This window comes from Amyelois transitella, chromosome 26 (assembly GCF_032362555.1).
Source record: "Amyelois transitella isolate CPQ chromosome 26, ilAmyTran1.1, whole genome shotgun sequence".
NCBI classification, from domain to species: domain Eukaryota; kingdom Metazoa; phylum Arthropoda; class Insecta; order Lepidoptera; family Pyralidae; genus Amyelois; species Amyelois transitella.
In genome coordinates, this window is record NC_083529.1 from 2,237,805 (window position 1) to 2,257,778 (window position 19,974).

Genomic DNA, 19,974 nt, shown 5'->3' on the forward strand with positions numbered 1-19,974 from the left:
TCTTCGCTCCTAATAGTTGCAGCGTGATAGTATATAGCCTAAATCATTCCTCGATAAATGGTCTATTCAACACAAAAATAATTTTTCAATTCGAACTAGTAGTTTCTGAGATTAGCGCGTTCAACAAACAAACTTTTCAGCTTTATAATATTAGTAAAGACGAGCCCCCGTAGCATGGCACGCGCGACGTCGTTTTTATCGCGCGAATGAATATTAATGCTTTAAATACAAACAGAAAGCGGACGGTAAAATCTTAGAGATACCTTTAAATAATCCAACTCAAATAATATAAACATTGCATTTTTTAAGATTGAGTAAATATTACTCTTGTGGTTTAATTCCTGTATGGTACTACGTACGACGGCTTCTGTGGCTCAGTGGTAGTGCTCTTGTCTGTGAGACAGTAGGCCCCGAGTTCGAATCCCGGCTGGGGCATGAGGACAAACGAACTTTTATTAATTGGTCTGCGTCTTGGATGTTTATCTTTTTTTAATAATAATATATTGTATCATTGAGTTAGTGAAAAAAATTTGTCTCTGCCTACCCCTTCGGGAAAAAGGCGTGATTTTACGTGTGAATGAGTTAGTATATTGTAACAAAAGTCTTGAATTTACTAACTTGTCATTTTTTTTTTTTTATTGATAGTTTTTATTAAGTCGTGACCAAAACAGTTTGGGGATCACTGTCCTAAGTCAGTATATTGTTAGTTTTATCGTGTATTATCTTGACTCATGTCTCCCATATTCTCGGGGCAATATGTCTGATATATTTCAAGGACACAGCTTTTTCTATTTTTTCCAAGATAATGAGACATGTATCCTGGCTTATTAAGGAGATCGATAATACTTTTACATTTTTTTCAAAGAAAATAATATAGTAAAATTGGAACCAATTTATTTTACTGTTTGTTATATATAATACAGACATATTTAATATTAATTAAAAAAAAACAAATAGAAGATACAAATCTTTTACTTAATGTAAAGATAATGGGGACATTCATTAAGGTCACGATACATAGGGAGATATTCTGCCTCTTTTTGATTAGAGTATTTGTTTCTTTAGTCTACCCCGCAAGGGATATAGACGTGACCATATGTATGTATTTGTTTCTTACTAAACCAGCGACCTGCCCCGCTTCGAATGAGTAGCATTATAAATATGAATCTTCCTCAGAAATCCCTCTCTTCCAACATCTCTTTCAACATTTCAAACAGGAACAAAAGCCGTCCCCAACTTTCAGAGAGTGAAAGTCAAGTAACATATTGATTTTCAAATTAACATTTAACTCATTAGCGTTGTTTATAGTACGTTTATGTTAATAGCATGCTACTGCTAGCAGTCTGTTTATGCTTCGCCTTGGTTGTAATTTTACTAGGGCCACGGAGTGGCCAACATAAGTTTGAACCTATTGAAAAAAAAATACGCACCAATCAAAGTAAGTGGTCCAAAGACAGTTTCATCTCCCGACACTGTACAATTCCACCTTCTCCCTCTAAACTGGTATTGGCACTCTTCTATCCCTTTCTTCACCCCTCCACTCACGGCGGGCATGTGGTCTTTATGGCGTTTGCATACACGTCGCTGGCCAGATGTCAAGCCGTGTATGCGCGCGCACAAGCGAGATGTATCCGAAAACAGGTCGGTCCGGTTGGACAATTTCTCTAATTCCAAGCGGGCGATGTTGCTGCAACAATGAATGAATATTTGAATTGTAAGTATTGTTTTACAACACACACACACACACACGTGGTCACGTCTATATCCCTTGCGGGATAGACAGAGCCACCAGTCTCGAAAAGACTGAATGGCCACATTCAGCTATTTGGCTTAATGATAGAATTGAGATTCAAATAGTGATAGGTTGCTAGCCCATCGCCTAAAAAAGAATCCCAAGTTTGTAAGCTTATCCCTTAGTCGCCTTTTACGACATCCATGGGAATGAGATGGAGTAGTCCTACTCTTTTTTGTATTGGTGCCGGGAACCACACGGCTGACGGTGGCGGCTTGTTTTACAACGATCGAATGAATTGAATATAGTTTTCCGCTCCTCGTAATCGTCGAGAATGTGTGTGAAAAGTGGGATGTGTGTGGATGTGACAAGAGGAATCTGTAAAGATTATAGCGACATTGACTTAATTTTATTGAGAGTGGATTTTATTTTGATATATAAGTAAGGGATTCTTCTTTCAGGCGACAGGCTAGCAACGTGTCAATGTTTTAATCTCAATTCTATCATTAAGCCAAACAGCTGAACGTGGCTTATTGGTCTTTTCGAGACTGTTAACTCTGTCTCCCCGCAAGGGATAGACGTGATTATTTGTAATATGCATGTACAAATGATTAGTCATTAGCACTGCATATATAAAACAGTATCATAATAATATTTAATATAGCATCAACTTGTTTCAGATAACTATATGAATATCAGTTTGTCACGATCTTGTTTATATAAGACTTGGTGATAATTATTTATATGTAAATATGACGAAAGTGTACTGTCAATCAGTTTGACATTGTACCAAGATTTATAATGTAACAAAATTTGTGAAAAATAAAGCTAATTAAGTATAACACAGATGTTAATTAGACAGCAATGAAAAACATAGTGTATGCCGCTTCTTCTTTTTCGAGTATCTAAACTTAGTAATATAAAGCTGAAGAGTTTGTACAGTAGTTCCAGAGATTAGCGCGTTCAAACAATTGAACGCGCTAATCTCTGGAACTACTGGTCCGAATTGAAAAACTATTTTTGCGTTGAATAGACCATTTATCGAGGAAGGCTTCAGGCTGTATAACATCACGCTGCAACTATAAGGAGCAAAGAAATAATGGAATATGTGAAAAAAACGGGGAAAATTATTCATCCTTGAGGGCTTCAATGATGCCCAAATGACTATTTCACGCGGACCAAGTTGTGGGCACAGCTAGTATGGTATCAGTCAATCAAGGGAAATGCTTATCAACTTGGAACTTTTCTTTAAGGCGTTGCGATGGCTAGTAATATGTCCCTATCTGAATTCCATCTTAAACCCACATTAATCGGAATAATATAGTACTAATAGCCTTACAGCTGAACGTGGCCTTCTGTTCGAGATTGTGGGCTCTGTCAACCACGTTAGAGATAACAATGATGTATGGTATTTTAATACATATGTAATTTCAATTTTTATGTTACTCTCTTTTAATTTTGATACGATCTTAAAATTGCAAAATTTAGAAAGACTTTAAGACAACTACCTATTTCATACAACGACTAGGTATATCGATATTTATGAGATCTTTATTTTTGATTTAAATTAAAAAAGAAATAGTGAAACCCACTATTAACCTGTGGGCCATTAACTTGTCACCTTATCTAACACTTATTTACCCCTAGATAAAAAACAGGCGGCAGGTTGTAAAAAAATAGATGAGTAATTTATGAGAGTAGTAAAGACAATTTTAATGAGAACAATTGATCACACAGAGGTTCCGTACATCAGATTTTTGAAAATAAATAAATTTACACAGATTGAGCTAGCGCCAAAGACGGTTCGGTACTTGTGTTAAGGGTTATTGTAACCCATCGATCAGATATTTGCTTAAACAAAATATCCAAACCCAGGTTATTCAGAAATTTTATTTTTTATGCCTAAACTAATCGGAGATAGAACCCAGGACCTTTGTGACTTGGAAACAACCATTGTGACAAACGTCAATATGTTTCTTAAATATGACTTTTTATAGTCCGTTTAAATTTGCAATGTATAAGATATTCCTGCAATACAAACAATTTTCTTGAATAACACAAGAAATAACTCTTATTTTTGAGAACAGGGGATTACCTTACTTGTTATCTTTTTGCTGATAACCTCAAACTAGATTAGGTCATACAAACCTTACACAAACATATCTCTATTATAACTGTTTTTATATGTTAATATATAAAGTAATGTATGCCTGGGTTATGGACTGCGTAAATAAATAAGTGCTTTTTATTTCCATTCCCGCGGGAATTATTTACTCTTTCAATCAACCAACAGAATAAAACATTTGCTCATTAGGTAGATACGTTAGTTTCTAAAAAGAATAGTCTATGGTCTATTGATAAAGCTGAGGAAAATTATCGCAGTGAAACCTGTACAAATAAACATTTGGATGTGTAATCGTGAGTGTTTGTTTCTGTAAGTAATTTTTTAGTTTCTTGTCCATATTATACTTTTTCTCTGTCCGTTGTATTTGAAATGAAGACTGTCAAGATTATATTTTGTTATTATACATATATAAGAATTTCTTGCCAAATACTTTTAGAGGTGTACTACTATCGTTGTATTATTGGCGTAAAAAAATAAATAAATGATTCAATATGGCGCACGCCGCTCTCCACAGAGTTGTTGGTTTTTCATTAATAACTAAGTGGATGAATCACATACGAGTATAAGACTGAAAATGGATAAGGTTGCATTGATGAAAATGGATATCATGCACATAAATTATGTGTATTTATTTAATTATAATACAAAAACTGATGTTATAATTACAGTCGGAAATAAATAAATATTATTTTACAATAGGTATGTAATATAAGTTTTGTACATAAATACACATTAGTGTAAAAAAGTAACGTAATTAAATTATTACAAACACAATTTTAGAAAGACACCTTCTAAAATAAACTTTTCACGGAAGCCCGTGGAAACATTAAAATTTGGCACTAAAATACTGATCAATTTCGTTAAAGTACTAGGTCAGCATAACCAATTAGGAGTTCACTCAATACTGTCCGTAAATCGTTATGGTAAAGTTGAAACCGCTGCCTCTTTGGCTTTTCAGCTTAATTTTCACAAACTTCTGCCCCACACCTCCTGCCGAAATTGTAGGATACCCTCCTGAACCGTCGTAGTAATTATCCTTTATATATATCGCTTTAATATACGCCAAGTTATAATGTCCTGGTTCTGGGTACTCGATGATCGAAGTCCTGATGAAGAATGGGAATCCATATTTGCACTCGTTTGTCCTGTATATGATGACGTCACCGTATCCAGGCTTCCCGATGATTAAATCATGACTTTGGCAGAACGCGGCCGCGATTACGCAAAGTAACGTGAGGAATGTTAGAGCGCGCATTTTCGTTCGTTCGTTTAACACTGTTACGCTAATTGCTTGTACATTGTTTTATATAGAGAGTGATGGCGTTATGCGGTAATGAATCAAGTTGAATATTTGTTATGAAGGCATTATAGGTTGGTGGCTACTTTTTAATATTTTTAATTTATAGAAGGAAAGGGGATGATAATAAACTTCATTTTTTCAGATAATATACTTAAAAGTTCATCATAATTGAACTTTAAACTTTTCTGGCATTATTCTTTTTATTATTCGCATCTTGAGGGAATATGTCTCTTCTCTATGCAGCTCAAAACATTTGAAGGTATAATTTAAAAATGAATAGAATAGGACCACTAAATAAATCTCTTTCCCATGAATGTCGTAAAAGTATTCCTTTCATAGGCGATGGGCAAGCAACCTGACACTATTTGAGTCTCAATTCTATCATTGGGCCATACAGCTGAACGTGGCCTTTTAAGTCTTTTCAAGACTATTGACTCTGTCTACCCCGCAAGGGAAATAGACGTGATTATATGTATGTATCTAACTTTAATATAAAAGTTGATTGAAAATTTGAAATCAGTTATTTGTTTTCACAAATGTCATTTCAACACACCAAGCATTTTACAGTGCTAATTTGTAATATTATAATTATGACAAAAAAAATCGCTTATAACCACGATTCATTGGGTAGTTATAAGTTTTTTACAAAAAGTAACTCCCGTCAAATCTTTTCAGCTTTCTCTCTAATATAAGATCTCATATAATATGGAAGTGATATCGGTTTCTGACGATGTTTTCCCTGATCCATTTCTTGGTTCCATTTTACATAACGCCATTCGACCTGACAATGACAGAGAACTGTCATCTATCGATCAAGGAGACGACAAGTCATGAGACATTTGTGTGTTTGTGACGTCACATAAACATGTTTACTAGGTGTTCCCAGATTTCCACATTCATCATGATTGCTAGTGCTAAACATACATACATATATATAATCACGTCTTTATCCCTTATTGGGTAGACAGAGCCAACAGTCACGAAAAGACTGAAAGGACGCATTCAACTTTATGGCTCAATCTCGACCACCACTAATGACTCTTTTCTGATTTATGCACGTTAGTTTCAGTGCTAACCGATTCGTAACGTTAGATACAGTGTGGGAAAATCATCATCAGTCATCGACTCAAAACCCGCCCGTTTTCCCAAGTTCATTAAAAAATCATAGATTTTCTGCGAGTTTATTAAATACTCCGTGGCCTGCTTCCTATACAATTTGATTAAATAATATTTATTGTTTTTTCTAATTTTTCACATCGTAAGTACATGACTTAAAGCTTTAAATAATTTAATAAATATATACGGGACAAATTACACAGAGTAAGCCACGAAGTAGACCTTACTTCGTGGCTTACTCTGTGTGAGACTCTTGTTATCAGATACCAAATCAGCCATACTATATTGTATAATAAAAGCCAATTAGACAAAGTTGGTTTCTCAGCGTACCTCGGCCGGGATTTGAACCCGTGACTTACTGTGTTAAAGACAAGTACACTACCGCAGTGACACGGTGAATTTTACAATTATTGTTAAAGACTTTGAAAGCATTAAATGAAAATCATTTCATTATTAAAAATTATTAATAAATAAAGGCCAATTATAAATATTGAGTACGATTGCAAGAGTGTACCTAAGTGTGCATGAAAAATAAAAATTGTTTTATTTTCTCTCATTTTATAACAAATTAGCTGCTAGCTCGCAGCTTCGCTCATAAAGTGATCAGTAATCGTATGTGTGTTCAATATTCGGCGTTCGTAATAGGTTTGTATTATATACTAGCTATTGCCCGCGACTTCGTCCGCGTAAATTTCGAGTTGAATCTTGATCATACAGTCAGATACAGACAGACAGACAAAAAATGTAAAAAAAAAAAATTGTCTATCCGTTTCTGTCAAAATATTAAATGTACAGACAAAATATTTTTACCGTTTTATTATATATGTAGTATTTCGATTTTCAGTTTTTTAAAATAAAATACCCAAAAAAATCATTATTTTTAATAAAAAAAACTTGTTTATGTTGGGGCTCGAACTTGGACCGCCAACTTCACAGTCTCACGCGCCAACCACTGGCCCATCGAGGCCGTTGCGGTGGTGTCGAAATTAAAGAAGACTACATACATACATATGGTCACGTCTATATCCCTTGCGGAGTAGACAGACCCAACAGGCTTGAAAGGACTGAATGGCCACATTCAGCTATTTGGCTTAGTGATAGAATTGAAATTCAAAAAGTGATAGGCACGGCACACGGCACCTTAAAAACTGGGCTTATAGATTTGCTATCTGGTGAACAAAAACAATCTGGTCCTATTCTTTTTTTGTATTGGTGCCGGGAACCACACGGTACTAAAGTAAACTAACAAACCAAATCTTTTTACGTGAGACTTACGCATGTTATGTGCGGCAAAACCAGAATATTATCAAACTGATTTTCACTTATATTTATAAATGTTATATTATGCTGTCGTACAATGATAAATGACTTTGAATTTTTTATTTCGTAACTTATTTGCAGGCAAACTCATGCCTTGAGTTCATTCAAATGACGATAACTTTTTTTATTGGACCGATTTTGATGAAACAAACTTTAAATCTTTTTCTGAGTTAAGACAAAGCAATTGGTGAAATTTTGAAGTAAATCGGTTCAGTACTTTCGGAGATAATCGTGATCATACAGACAGACAGACAAGAAATTAAAAAAATATATTTTTACGGTTTTATTATATGTATAGATTTATATATTTTTTTCAGTATATTGCTTTGTCGCACACTTATACAAAACAATATACTTACCAAGTATCAAAATATAAGGTCAAAATTAGATAATACCTATATCTAACATTAGCTATTGTCCGCGACTTTGCCCTCCTTTTATTTTATTATTCCAATGTTACTCGAGTTTCATGAAAATTCGTTTAGTAGATTTTGCGCGAACGAGTAACAAACATACATCCACACAAACATTATAATTAACATGGAATATTCAAATGAGGTAAATTAAAACACAATCACAAAATTTAATAAAATTTGTTTACTTCATAAAGTCATCATCATCTTCATTATCCAGTTCCTGTGGATTGTATCTTTCTAAAGGATCATTCGAGAATACTAGAATATAAAATTTATATCCTCTCAGTATAGAAGGACTCTTCAGACGAATCGTAACACTATTGAAACCAATACCTCCAGTCTCTATATACGCCTCTCCATTGCGATCGTCTCTCAAATCAGTCACAAAAATGCCACATGTAACTTCGTTACCGCTAGTGCTCACAGTAACTTGATCTGACCTCTTCCAAAGAGCCGGATTTGCCTTCCTAAATTCATAAAAAATTCTCCTTGAGTGTGGTGTAATCAATCCAAGATGTATATGGTTAGCTGACACTATCACAGTTAGACAAATTAACGCAAAAACACTTAATTTTAACATCTTGGATATTTCTTCGTGCACGATAAAGTTATGAATGTCGAGAGATCACTCGCTACTCACTTATATAGATGATGATTTCATCAATAAAAAAACATTGAAGAGACCTCACAGATTTGTTTTAACCCTATCATGATAACACTATTTATAGTTCATGTTGTGAGTAAAAACTTAATATTTTCCGCCCTATTGTATGGCAGTATCATAATACTTTCCGAAACAAACTTTAAATGGTTTTCTGAGTTAAAACAAAGTAGGTAATTGGTGAAAATTTTAAGTAAATCGGTTCAGTACTTTCGGAGATAAGCGTGATCATACATACAGACAGGCAGACAGACAAACAATTCAAAATAAATATTTTTGCTTTCTATTATTTATTCTAAGTGTCCCTCTATCCATTTCAGTCAAAAATACTAAATATACAGACAAAATATTTTTACTGATTTATTATATGTAAGATGTAGTGTCGTTGAGTTATTATCTCGTAACACAAGTCTCGAACTGGTGAAAGTTTTAAGTGAATCGGTTCAGTACTTTCGGAGATAATCGTGATCATACATACAGACAGACAGACAGACAAAAGATTCAAAATAAATATTTTTGCTTTCTATCATTTATTCTAAGTGTCCCTCTGGTTGGACCGATAAGTCCCTTCTTTTCATTAATATTTTATTTACCCATATGTTTAGGTTCTTCAATTCAAGGCTTGCACCATCTAGGTAGTGGCGAGGTACCTCCTACTAAAACCTAATGTGGAAGGCCTCTTTGGTTAGCGTCTGACTGGCCACATGAGCGATAGTATATTGTTTTTCTTTTTAAAAACGTTATGTCAAAATCCCTTATGTCGGAATCTTCCGAATTTTTCTTCTCTCCGCTCTTTTAATTGATCTTCGACTGGAACTGTTAATTTATGAGTTTTCTTTAGCCGTTAGTCATTATTCTACTTCGATTTGTGAAGTGCACATACATACATTTGGTGTAATCAGTGTTATTCAAGGACTTTACAATAGCCGGCCGGCAGAACTTAGAAGCCTCCCAGAGCCCTTGTCAGCCTCACTGCGAGGATTTCTTCTGCACGGTGGATGTTGGTGAGTACCTTTTAAACTGCCTAGTTATACGGTCGTCTTGACTTACTTGACTTAAGGTCCTATGTCCCCTAGCTGGGGCAGAGGGCATCCACAGTGCGTCGCCATCCCGCTCGGTCTCTAGCCTTGAATAATATCTGGGGGCACGGTAGTGCCCCCGCCAATACGAGCCAAGCGAAGCGCAAGGGCACTACCTACCTTTTCTCGAAGTGGTTCGTCGTATTTTTGAACCTTCATAACTTGAGTTTGGGTTATACCAGATAAACAAAATTTTGCTATTCGTTATATGGGCTTGAGCTTAAAAATTTATTCAATCTTTTGAACTCTTTCCGTGCGGCCAACTCGCCAGTTACGTCCACGGTTTGCACGCCTACGAGATTATAGTGGCAAAACTCTGCTACGCGCTACGAGCTACGCAGTACGAGCTATGGATGTAGTATTTCCCTGTAACTTGAGTGTAAAATTAGGGCTTATCGATTTAGGGCTGGGCATGTGGGGTTAAAAATTTGGCTCTACACGAGATCTGATTACTTTTTGACAGTGCGGGCTATATGGTCTCGTATTGGCAACATGAAATGTTTTTGTGGGATCATATTTTTCCATTTCCTTTTTCTCATACTTTTCTTTTCGGTTACGCTCCCCGCAGGATAGGCCCTATTTACACGGGCCATCCATAACTTGTTACCGTTGAACAATCGAATATATCGTATCCATTTCAGTCAAAAATACAAAATGTAGGTACAGACAAAATATTTTTACTGTTTTATTATATGTATAGATTTATATATTTTTTGCAATATATTACTTTGTCGCACACTTATACAAAACAATGTACTTACCAAGTATCAAAATATAAGGTCAAAATTAGATAATACCGATATCTAACACTGGCTATTGCCCGCGACTTTGTCCTTCTTTTATTTTATTATTCCAATGTCAAAGCTATTTACTGGAGTTTCAAGAAAATACGTTTAGTAGATTTTGCGCGAACTAGTAACAAACATACATCCACACTAACATTTGCATCCTACTATTAAAATTAACATGGAATATCATACTAAGAACTTTTTATCCAGAAATTCCCACGGGCGCTTCATCCTGGAGCGTAGCTAGTTTCTATATAAGTTATAAGTTCTATATAAGTAGGATTCAATCAGGTAAATTAAAACACAATCACAAAATTTAATAAAATTTATTTACTTAATAAAGTAATCTTAATATTTATCATCTTGTTCCTGTTGATTGTAAAATCTTTTGAAAGGATCATACGAGAATACTTGAATATGGAATTTATATCCTCTCAGTATAGAAGGACTCTTCAGACGAATTGTTACACTATTGGAACCAATACCTCCAGTCTCTATATACGTCTCTCCATTGCGATCGTCTCTCAAATCAGTCACAAAAATGGCACTTATAACTTTGTTACCGCTAGTGCTCACAGTAATGTTTTCTGACCTCTTCCAAAGAGCCGGATTTGCCTTCCTAAATTCATCAAAAAATTTCCTTGAGTGTGGTGTAATCAATCCAAGACGTATATCGTTAGCTGACACTATCACAGTTAGACAAATTAACGCAAAAACACTTAATTTTAACATCTTGGATATTTCCTCTTGCACGATAACGTTATGAATGTCGAAAGATCGCTAGCTACTCACTTATATAGATGATGATTTCATCAATAAACAAAAACATTCAAGAGTTCTCACAAATTTGTTTTAACCCTATCATGATAACACTGTTTTATAGTCCATATTGTTAGTAAAATCTTAATTTTTTCTGCCATATTGTATAGCAGCATCGTTATACTGTCCGCCTTTATTAAAATATCTTCCATTTGTATCATTCGCGTACACTTCAATTTCAAATTTGTATCCCCTGAAAATTGTCGGACTTGTAGGCACATATACACAAACTAAATAAATTATACCTAACACATACAACTTATAAACAAGACTTAGATATCTCTAATAATATATTAAAAACAGTTACACAAATAAATACATATTTATATATTTATTACTTAATACGATATCACTCTTACCGTATCGTCATTAAAATAATGCAGTGGAACCATACACGGGGCGTGGCTTTGTATGCCTACTCCGTCAGCGACCGCTGTCGCGCGCTCGCCAGTCGAAATTCATACGAAATAAAAAAGTACGCACGCATGCGCTTCACCGCTGTTCGCCTAAAAATTTTCTCGGTTTACGCGCCACATTTTTTACGTTTGCTTTATAACTGTTTCTTTTCTTTCGCTTTTCCTTGTGTGTTGTGAACTTTCTCTATTCTCCTTCAACCCTATGCTTCAACTATTTGTGCTTGTGCTACCGTATAAATAAACTTCACCGTATAATTAAAAAAATTCAGAAATAAACAAAGTGAACTGCAGTTTGACTATTATTTGCCACTGACTGAAGCCGGGAGCCCTAGGTAGGCATAGCATACCATTACCTATCATCCTAAAGACTCTTCAAACCGATTGTAACACTTCTTGTGCTAATGCCACCACTTTCAATATAGGCTTCACCATCACGACTATCTCTAAGATCCGTGACATATATTGCATTTATAATGTCATTACCACTTGTATTTATTTATGATAACATCGTCTGTTCTAGTCCACAACGCCGAATTTGCTTAATAACGTCACTTCCAACTAACTATTCACCATCAAGCTAAACTTTATTGATATTTGCCTTTGTAATACGATCAGTCGACCACATATTAAGATATTTATTGTTTCCATTTATGGAAGTCACATTTTCACACGTAAATGTTAATTATTACTTAACGATAATTTTCTTGAATCTTCTCATTCCCATAATCAATATCAATAGCTTCTAACTACAGTCTTCTTTCTACAGTCGTTTCTAAAATGGCTTCGATCTCATTTTTGATATTGACAATATTATTTTCAAGTATATACACGCACGATTTATTCCTCTGATATCCTGAATTAAATTCCAATTTGATAAACAGTAAAGTTCATCAAGTGCCGTGTGGTTCCCGGCACCAATACAAAAAAGAATAGGACCACTCCATCTCTTTCCCATGGATGTCGTAAAAGGCGATTAAGGGATAGGCTTACAAACTTGGGATTCTTTTTTAGAGGCTAGCAACCTGTCACTATTTGAATCTCTATTCTATCTTAAAGCCAAATAGCTGAACGTGGCCTATCAGTCTTTACAAGACTGTTGGCTCTGTCTACCCCGTAAGGGATATAGACGTGATGATATGTATGTATGTAAAGTTCCCTGCTATTTGAATAAGTGTAAAAATTGTCTAAAGCTGTATATATTTGCTTGGGTTTGAAAAAAAAAAACTAGACTAACATATACCGCCCACCATAAGGGCTATGAGACCTTTTCTAAACATATAGATAACATCTCTTAAGGTAACAATGCAAAATATGTAATATACAGTTAACAATGTTCATAAGTAAATTTAAGAAAAGATATGTAATAACGCTATTCATTGTTCTGAAATAGGCAAGGGGCATATTTTTGAAACGGATCGCCTGGTTAACTTCCCATTGTAACGTACAGTATGAACTCTCGTTAAGTCATCATGTCCAGGGTGTTTTTCTATTATTCGTGCCAAAGCCCATTTGCTCCGTGGCGTGTTTTCTTCTTTCAACAAAACAATGTCACCAATCTTAAACTCTGGCATTCTTTCCAACCATTTCAGCCTTAGATTCAGACGTGACAAATATTCAGTACGCCAACGTTTCTAGAACAATTGAACACATATTTGAATTTGTTGCCATCTCGTCAATAAATTTCACATAAGCTTGAGAGTAGTCACGGTCTCGAACTGCCACCAAAGCTTCCCCGTAAATGAAATGTGTGAGCGAGGAGTGAGCACCTGGATATCATCTAATACATCCTCATCCGTATTAATAGGCGTCAATGGCCGAGAATTTAAACAGGCTTCGATTTGTGTAAGCACTGTAGCAAACTCTTCAAAAGTCGAATTGGCAGTCAACGTTTTGCGTGGATGCTGTTTAACAGATTTGACTCCAGCTTCCCAGAGACCAGCAAAATTAGGGCTGTGTGGTGGTAAAAAATGCCATTGTATTCACTCTTTAGCTAGTTTATCAGCAACCTGTCCTGGGATCTCAAGTCCAAAGTGAACTTTGAACATGACTGACAATTCCTTATCCGATGCCACAAAATTAGATCCGTCGTCACTCCAAATTTCATGATATCTACCTCTTCTCGAAACAAAACGTTTAGAGGCTGCGATGACTGCGCCTGATGTTAAGTCGCTTACCAACTCCAAATGTATTGCTTTTACCGCCAATAAATATACAAATTTAAGACTTACTAGTCTTTGCCCCTCTTCCCTTGTGATTAAGCACATGAATAGGTCCAGCAAAGTCGACTCCACTTCGAGAGAAGGGGCGTGCAGGTGTAACACGTTTAATCACGTGTAAGTCACCCATCAATTGCTGTGTATTATTTGCTCTCTGGCGCGCACAGATAAGATATTTTTGAATATAATATTTGACCAAACCTTTGCAGCCAATGATCCAGGATTTGCTCATCAGGTAAGTATTCATTAATTTTATACCTCCATGTTTTGTTTTCAGGTGCGCATCCTTTAAAACCAACGGTACCAGTTCATTCCTTTTGCCTAAAATCACAGGATGCTTCAAATCTTCTACGTCTGCGTTTCTCAATCGACCGCCCTGACCCTGAATATATTATTGTTATCAATATACGGATTTAAAGTCTTTAACTTGCTTTCTTTGCTTACTATCTTGTTTACCTTTAACCTTTTAATATCTTTTAAGAACTCTTCTTCTTGGCTTTGCTTTATTCAAATATCTGAAGCGTCCTGTATTTCTTCTGTTGTTATAGCGTGACTTGTCTGGATGTCATCTCCTATTAAGAAATCTCTTACAATGTACTTTCACTCACAATAACTCAGTAAGTGATTCATAATTCTCATATTAATGCATTTCTCCTCCGGTGTTGTAATATACCTAACCCTTACCGCATCGCGGATCATACTTTAATGAACCAAGCCATATTTTGACGATTATCTTCAATTAGAAAATAATATGTTCCATTCCTCTGTCATAATAATATGACCACCGCCATCTATGAGTAACTCTACGAACTCGCTCATCATTCAACATCGACGAACAGGTTGCCACTTGAGCGCGTCGGTTTCTGTTAGTTGAAAAAAATATATAAAACCTGTAGTTACCGCTATTACATAAATATTACAAAGAAGTAAAATACTTATAGATTATTGCAATAGCATGTTTAGTACTTACATAGTAATAAAAGTTTCTTCTTCTTTTTCGCGGCTCTCTACGTTTGTATGTAGTGCTACATGAGGTTGTTTAGACGTCTCAGTATTACCTGATGACCTGAATTCTAATTGCTTTCTCTATTTTCGTGAAGAAGAGAATGATGGCGCCTTTTGCATAATCTACAGCTTAATGATACTCGACGTTGCCTCACAGAGTGTCCTTTTATTATTAATATTTAATATTATTAATTATTTGATTGAATGTATTCGCTTCTCTGAGTAGGTGTGCGTTTTCTAAATTCTTTACAATGACTGAGTGAATGATTCTCGTTGCATAATGGACAAATGTTTGCTTTTCTACACTTGCGGCAATATGAAAAGATTTTTCTTTAATTGGGACTTGGGTTGGTTTTTGTCGGGCTGGTTCAACAAGTTCAAGTTTACGGAAGCGGTTCTCAAGGAATTTGCGACACATTTCAAGTGATGGTAGGTTATCAGGATTTTCACTATTGTTGCTAAAATATTCCTCCCAATCTTTGTGTTTATCTGTATCAAGTTTCTGAACCCTGAGAATTTCGTTTCGAACAGTTTTCCGTATTAAAGGTTAAATTATTCAAATGATGTAAGCACTCAAATGTGGTATTCAATAAATTCTTTTTGTATTAGCAGATACCCTTTTTTGTGAAAACAGCCTTCTCATGATAGAATTAACTGTTTTTTTTTTGTTGAATTATTTTATTGCCATACCTAGACTTTAGTAGCATCCAAGCCTGATCGTAGTTAGATTCAGTCACTTGTATATGTTTGAGTATTGAAGCAGCTTCTCCGCTAAGACTTGTTTTTAAATAGTGCAACTTCTGTACCTTCGTTAATGTTGTATTATTATGTACCAAGGAGTTGAATAAATCGTGGAATGATAACCAGTCTTCATATTGCCCACTAAAAATTGGTATTTGTATTTTAGGTAACACAACTCGAGTAGGTTGTACGTCACTGAGAATTGATGATGGAGCCGCCGCAGATTGTTTTTGTTCACCAGATAGCAAATCTTTAAGCTCAGTTTTTAAGCAAATGTATAATTCCTCGTGCTCATAGAACTCATTGCTTCGTAAATACGGCAACTCAGTTTTCTCCTTGATTGCATGACGTAAATTAAATGACATGACGTTTTGTTCCCAATGATCTTCAACATTTATCCGAGATTTAACATAATTTCGTATCAATCTTGCTTTAGGGATTTTTTTTAAATTCATTTGCGTTTTATGAAGGGTTTGTTTACATTGTGTTCTCTCAGAGATTCTTGCAAAACTTTAGCCATTGTATTGCATAGACATAGTATTGTCTTTTAAACCAAATAATGCAAATGTATTGTCATACAAGGATATACAAGGAGAGTGTGGAGGGAAAGGTCGGAGTGGGAAGGCCTAGACGAAACGACGAACGAACAGACGAACTTGATCAAATTAAGGACGTCCTGGTAAAGGGTCAGGTCAAGAGTACCCGAAACCGCCGAGCTTGGATGAAGAGAGTTATAAATGTGGATGAAGCGAAGGAAGTATGCAGAGATCGTGGTAAGTGGAAAGATGTAGTCTCTGCCTACCCCTCCGGGAAAGAGGCGTGATTTTATGTATGTATTGTCATACGTCGTAATATTGCTATATTGTATTCACAACAAATTCACTCCCATTAAAATTGATATTTAATGGCCGCTTGCGTGTTTTCTTTGTTTTTCGAAATTGTACTCAAGGCGTTGGGCGCCGGGCGGCCGGCTTTCATTGGGTCTTTTGCTGATACCCGGCTCGAAGAACCATGTAAAAATTATTAAAAACTGTATATATTTGCATGGGTTTGAATTTTTTGAATAAAAGACGGTGATTTTTGTACCCGAAACCGCCGAGCTTGCATGAAGAGAGTTATGAATGTGGATGAAGCGGAGGAAATATGCAGAGATCGTGGCAAGTGGCAAAAAAAAAAAAGGTTTTATTGACTCATTTCAGCAACATATTATGTACATACCTACATCGTTCATATAAAAGGTGTTAATACATTTTCTAAGCTGGTCCAACGCTCAGCCATCCACCATCAAACTAAGAATAAACCTGTATCTTGATTGATAGAAGGCATCACGGAAGATCCAGTAGGATGTAATGATGTTTGTTTATTTGAATTGAAGTAAAATGTACACTGATTTAATAATTCCCAAACGAATCTGTATTCTGGGAATTATTAAATTATAATTAAAGAGGTAGTCTCTGCCTACCCCTCCGGGAAAGAGGCGTGATTTTATGTATGTACTACTCTGTCAAGAAAGTAGCAGGAAAAGATCAATAATACACAAACTGTTTGTTATTCATCCAAATTTATTTTATCACCTTCAAAATATGCTCCTTTAGAAACGATACACTTACGCCAACGAATAATCCAATCATCAAAACATTTTTTAAACGCTGTTTCCGGAATTGAGGTCAGTTCTCGCCGCGAATTCTCTTTTATGTCTTCTACCGATTGAAAACGGGTGCCACGAAGTGGTAATTTGAGTTTAGGAAAAAGAAAAAAGTCGGCTGGAGCCATATCTGGTGAATATGGTGGTTGCTCGATGGTATTTGTTGAGTGTTTGGTTAAAAATTCGTTCACAATGATGGCCTTGTGCGAAGGTGCATTATCATGGTGCAAAATCCAAGAATTTTCTTTCCACAAATCTGGCCTTTTTCGTCGGATTTGCTCTCTTAAACGCCGCATAACACTCAAATAATATTCCTTATTTACCGTTTGACCTTCCGGCAAGAATTCCGAGTGCACAACACCGCGATAGTCAAAGAAAACAGTCAACATGACTTTGACTTTTGAACGACTTTGGCGTGGTTTTTTCGGTTTCGGTTCAGTTGGAAGGCGCCACTCCGAAGCTTGTTGACTAGTTTGCATGTCAAACTCGTAAACCCACGTCTCGTCACCAGTAACAATGCGTTTCATGAATGTTGGGTCGGAATTGACTCGTTCTAGCATGTCCTCAGCGACTCTCATGCGATTGAGTTTTTGAAAAAAATTCAGGTCTTTTGGGACTAGCCGAGCGGCAACATGTTTCATACCCAAATTATTAGTTAAAATGGTACGGATCGACTCGTGAGATACAGAAAGTTCGGTGGCTATCTCTCTCAAAGTTGAATGAGGATTTTCAGTCACTATTTCCTTCACTTTTGCGATGTTAACTTCAGTTGCAGACGTTGATGGCCTACCAGAGCGAGGCAAATCTTCCATCACATCTCGACCGCTTTTGAACGCTTTGTACCACTCATAAGCACGAGTTTTTGATAAAGTCGATTCACCGTAAGCCTTCTATAACATTTTCAGTGACTCCGAACACGATATTCCATTGGCAATGCAAAATTTAAGACAAACTCTTTGTTCGATGTTTTTATCCATTATGAAATTAGCAATACACACTAGATATGATATAACTAAAAATAGCACTGTATTTAATGTAAACAACAGATGCAACTCAAACTCCGCGCCAAAATGGAAAACAGTTGTGCCAATCTAACAACAACAAAAACAACAAAAATTTGAATTTGGAACCATAAATAAATAATCCATTCCCGATACTTTTCTGACTGAATGTATATATTTTTGCTCAACAATCTATTGGACACTAGATGTAGGTACAGACATGACATTGTCATAATATGAAAAAGAAATAAAAACTAGACTAACAATAAGATCTGATGTTTTCACCGTGAATTGTTCAAGAAATGTACTATTATTATATTAAAATTGTAGGCAACCCGCTTCATATACGCCATTGCAACGATTGCCATGGTTTTGTTAGTTATAAAAATGTCAGATATACATGCCAACAGTGTTGAAAAGACTGAATGGCCACGTTCAGCTATTTGGCTTAATGATAGAATTGAGATTCAAATAGTGACAGGTTACTAACCCATCGCCTAAAAGAGAAATCCCGAGTTTATAAGCCTATCCCTTAGTCACCTTTTACGACATTCATGGGAAAGAGATGGAGTGGTTCTATTCTTTTTGTAATGGTGCCGGGAACCACACGGCACGGCATTTTTATTTTATGTTCAATAATATAGTAATTTTAAACTGATTATTTCTCTCCTCTTTTCTCCTTCTATCTTCTGTAGGAATAACTAACTTTGCAACTATAATTTCTACAAATAGCAACTAGAAATAACATAATGTGCCGAGTGGTTGCCGGCACCAATAGAAGAAGGAATAGGACCGCTCCATCTCTCTTTTCCATGGATGTCGTAAAGGGCGGCGATGGGCTAGCAACCTGTCACAATTTGAATATAAATCTTAAAGCCAAATGGCTAAACGTGGCCTATCATTCTTTTCAAGACTGTTGGCTCTGTCTACCCCGCAAGGAATATAGACGTGATTATATGTATGTATATGTATGTATGTAATAACATACTAAAAACTTTTTATCGAGAAATTCCCACAGGAGCTACACCCGGAGCGCAGCTAGTTTCAAATATAAGTAGGATTCAGTCAGATAAATTAAAACACAATCACAAAATTAAATTAGTTTTATTTACTTAAAATTTCCTAGAGTACTGTGTATCTTCATATTCATTGTACTGTTCCTGCTGATTGTAAAGTCTTGCGTTAGGATCATTCGAGAATACTTCAATGTGGAATTTATATCCTCTCAGTATAGTAGGACTCTTCAGACCAATCGTTACACTATTGGTGCCAATACCTCCGTTTTCTATATACGCCTCTCCATTGCGATCGTCTCTCAAATCTGTTACATAAACAGCACTTATAACTTCGTTACCGCTAGTGCTTACAGTTATTTGATCTGTCCTCTTCCAAATAGCCGGATTTGCCTCTCTAATTTCATTAAAAATTTTCCTTGAGTGTGGTGTAGCCAATCCAAGACGTAGATCGTTAGCTGACACTATCGCAGTTAAGCAAATTAACGCAAAAACACTTAATTTTAACATCTTGAATATTACTTCTTGCACGATAACGTTATGAATGTCGAGAGATCGCTAGCTACTCACTTATATAGATG

General features: G+C 35.7%; 1 protein-coding gene across 1 annotated transcript in view; it reads right to left on the minus strand.

Moving 5' to 3' along the window:
* Positions 1-19,974, minus strand: part of LOC106138499 (protein Wnt-5b) — a 53,202-nt gene that overhangs the window by 14,371 nt on the left and 18,857 nt on the right. Inside the window, exon 3 of the mRNA XM_013339660.2 lies at positions 1,431-1,687. Coding sequence (XP_013195114.2) covers positions 1,431-1,687 — 257 coding nt within the window. The remainder of the gene's footprint in view (positions 1-1,430; positions 1,688-19,974) is intronic.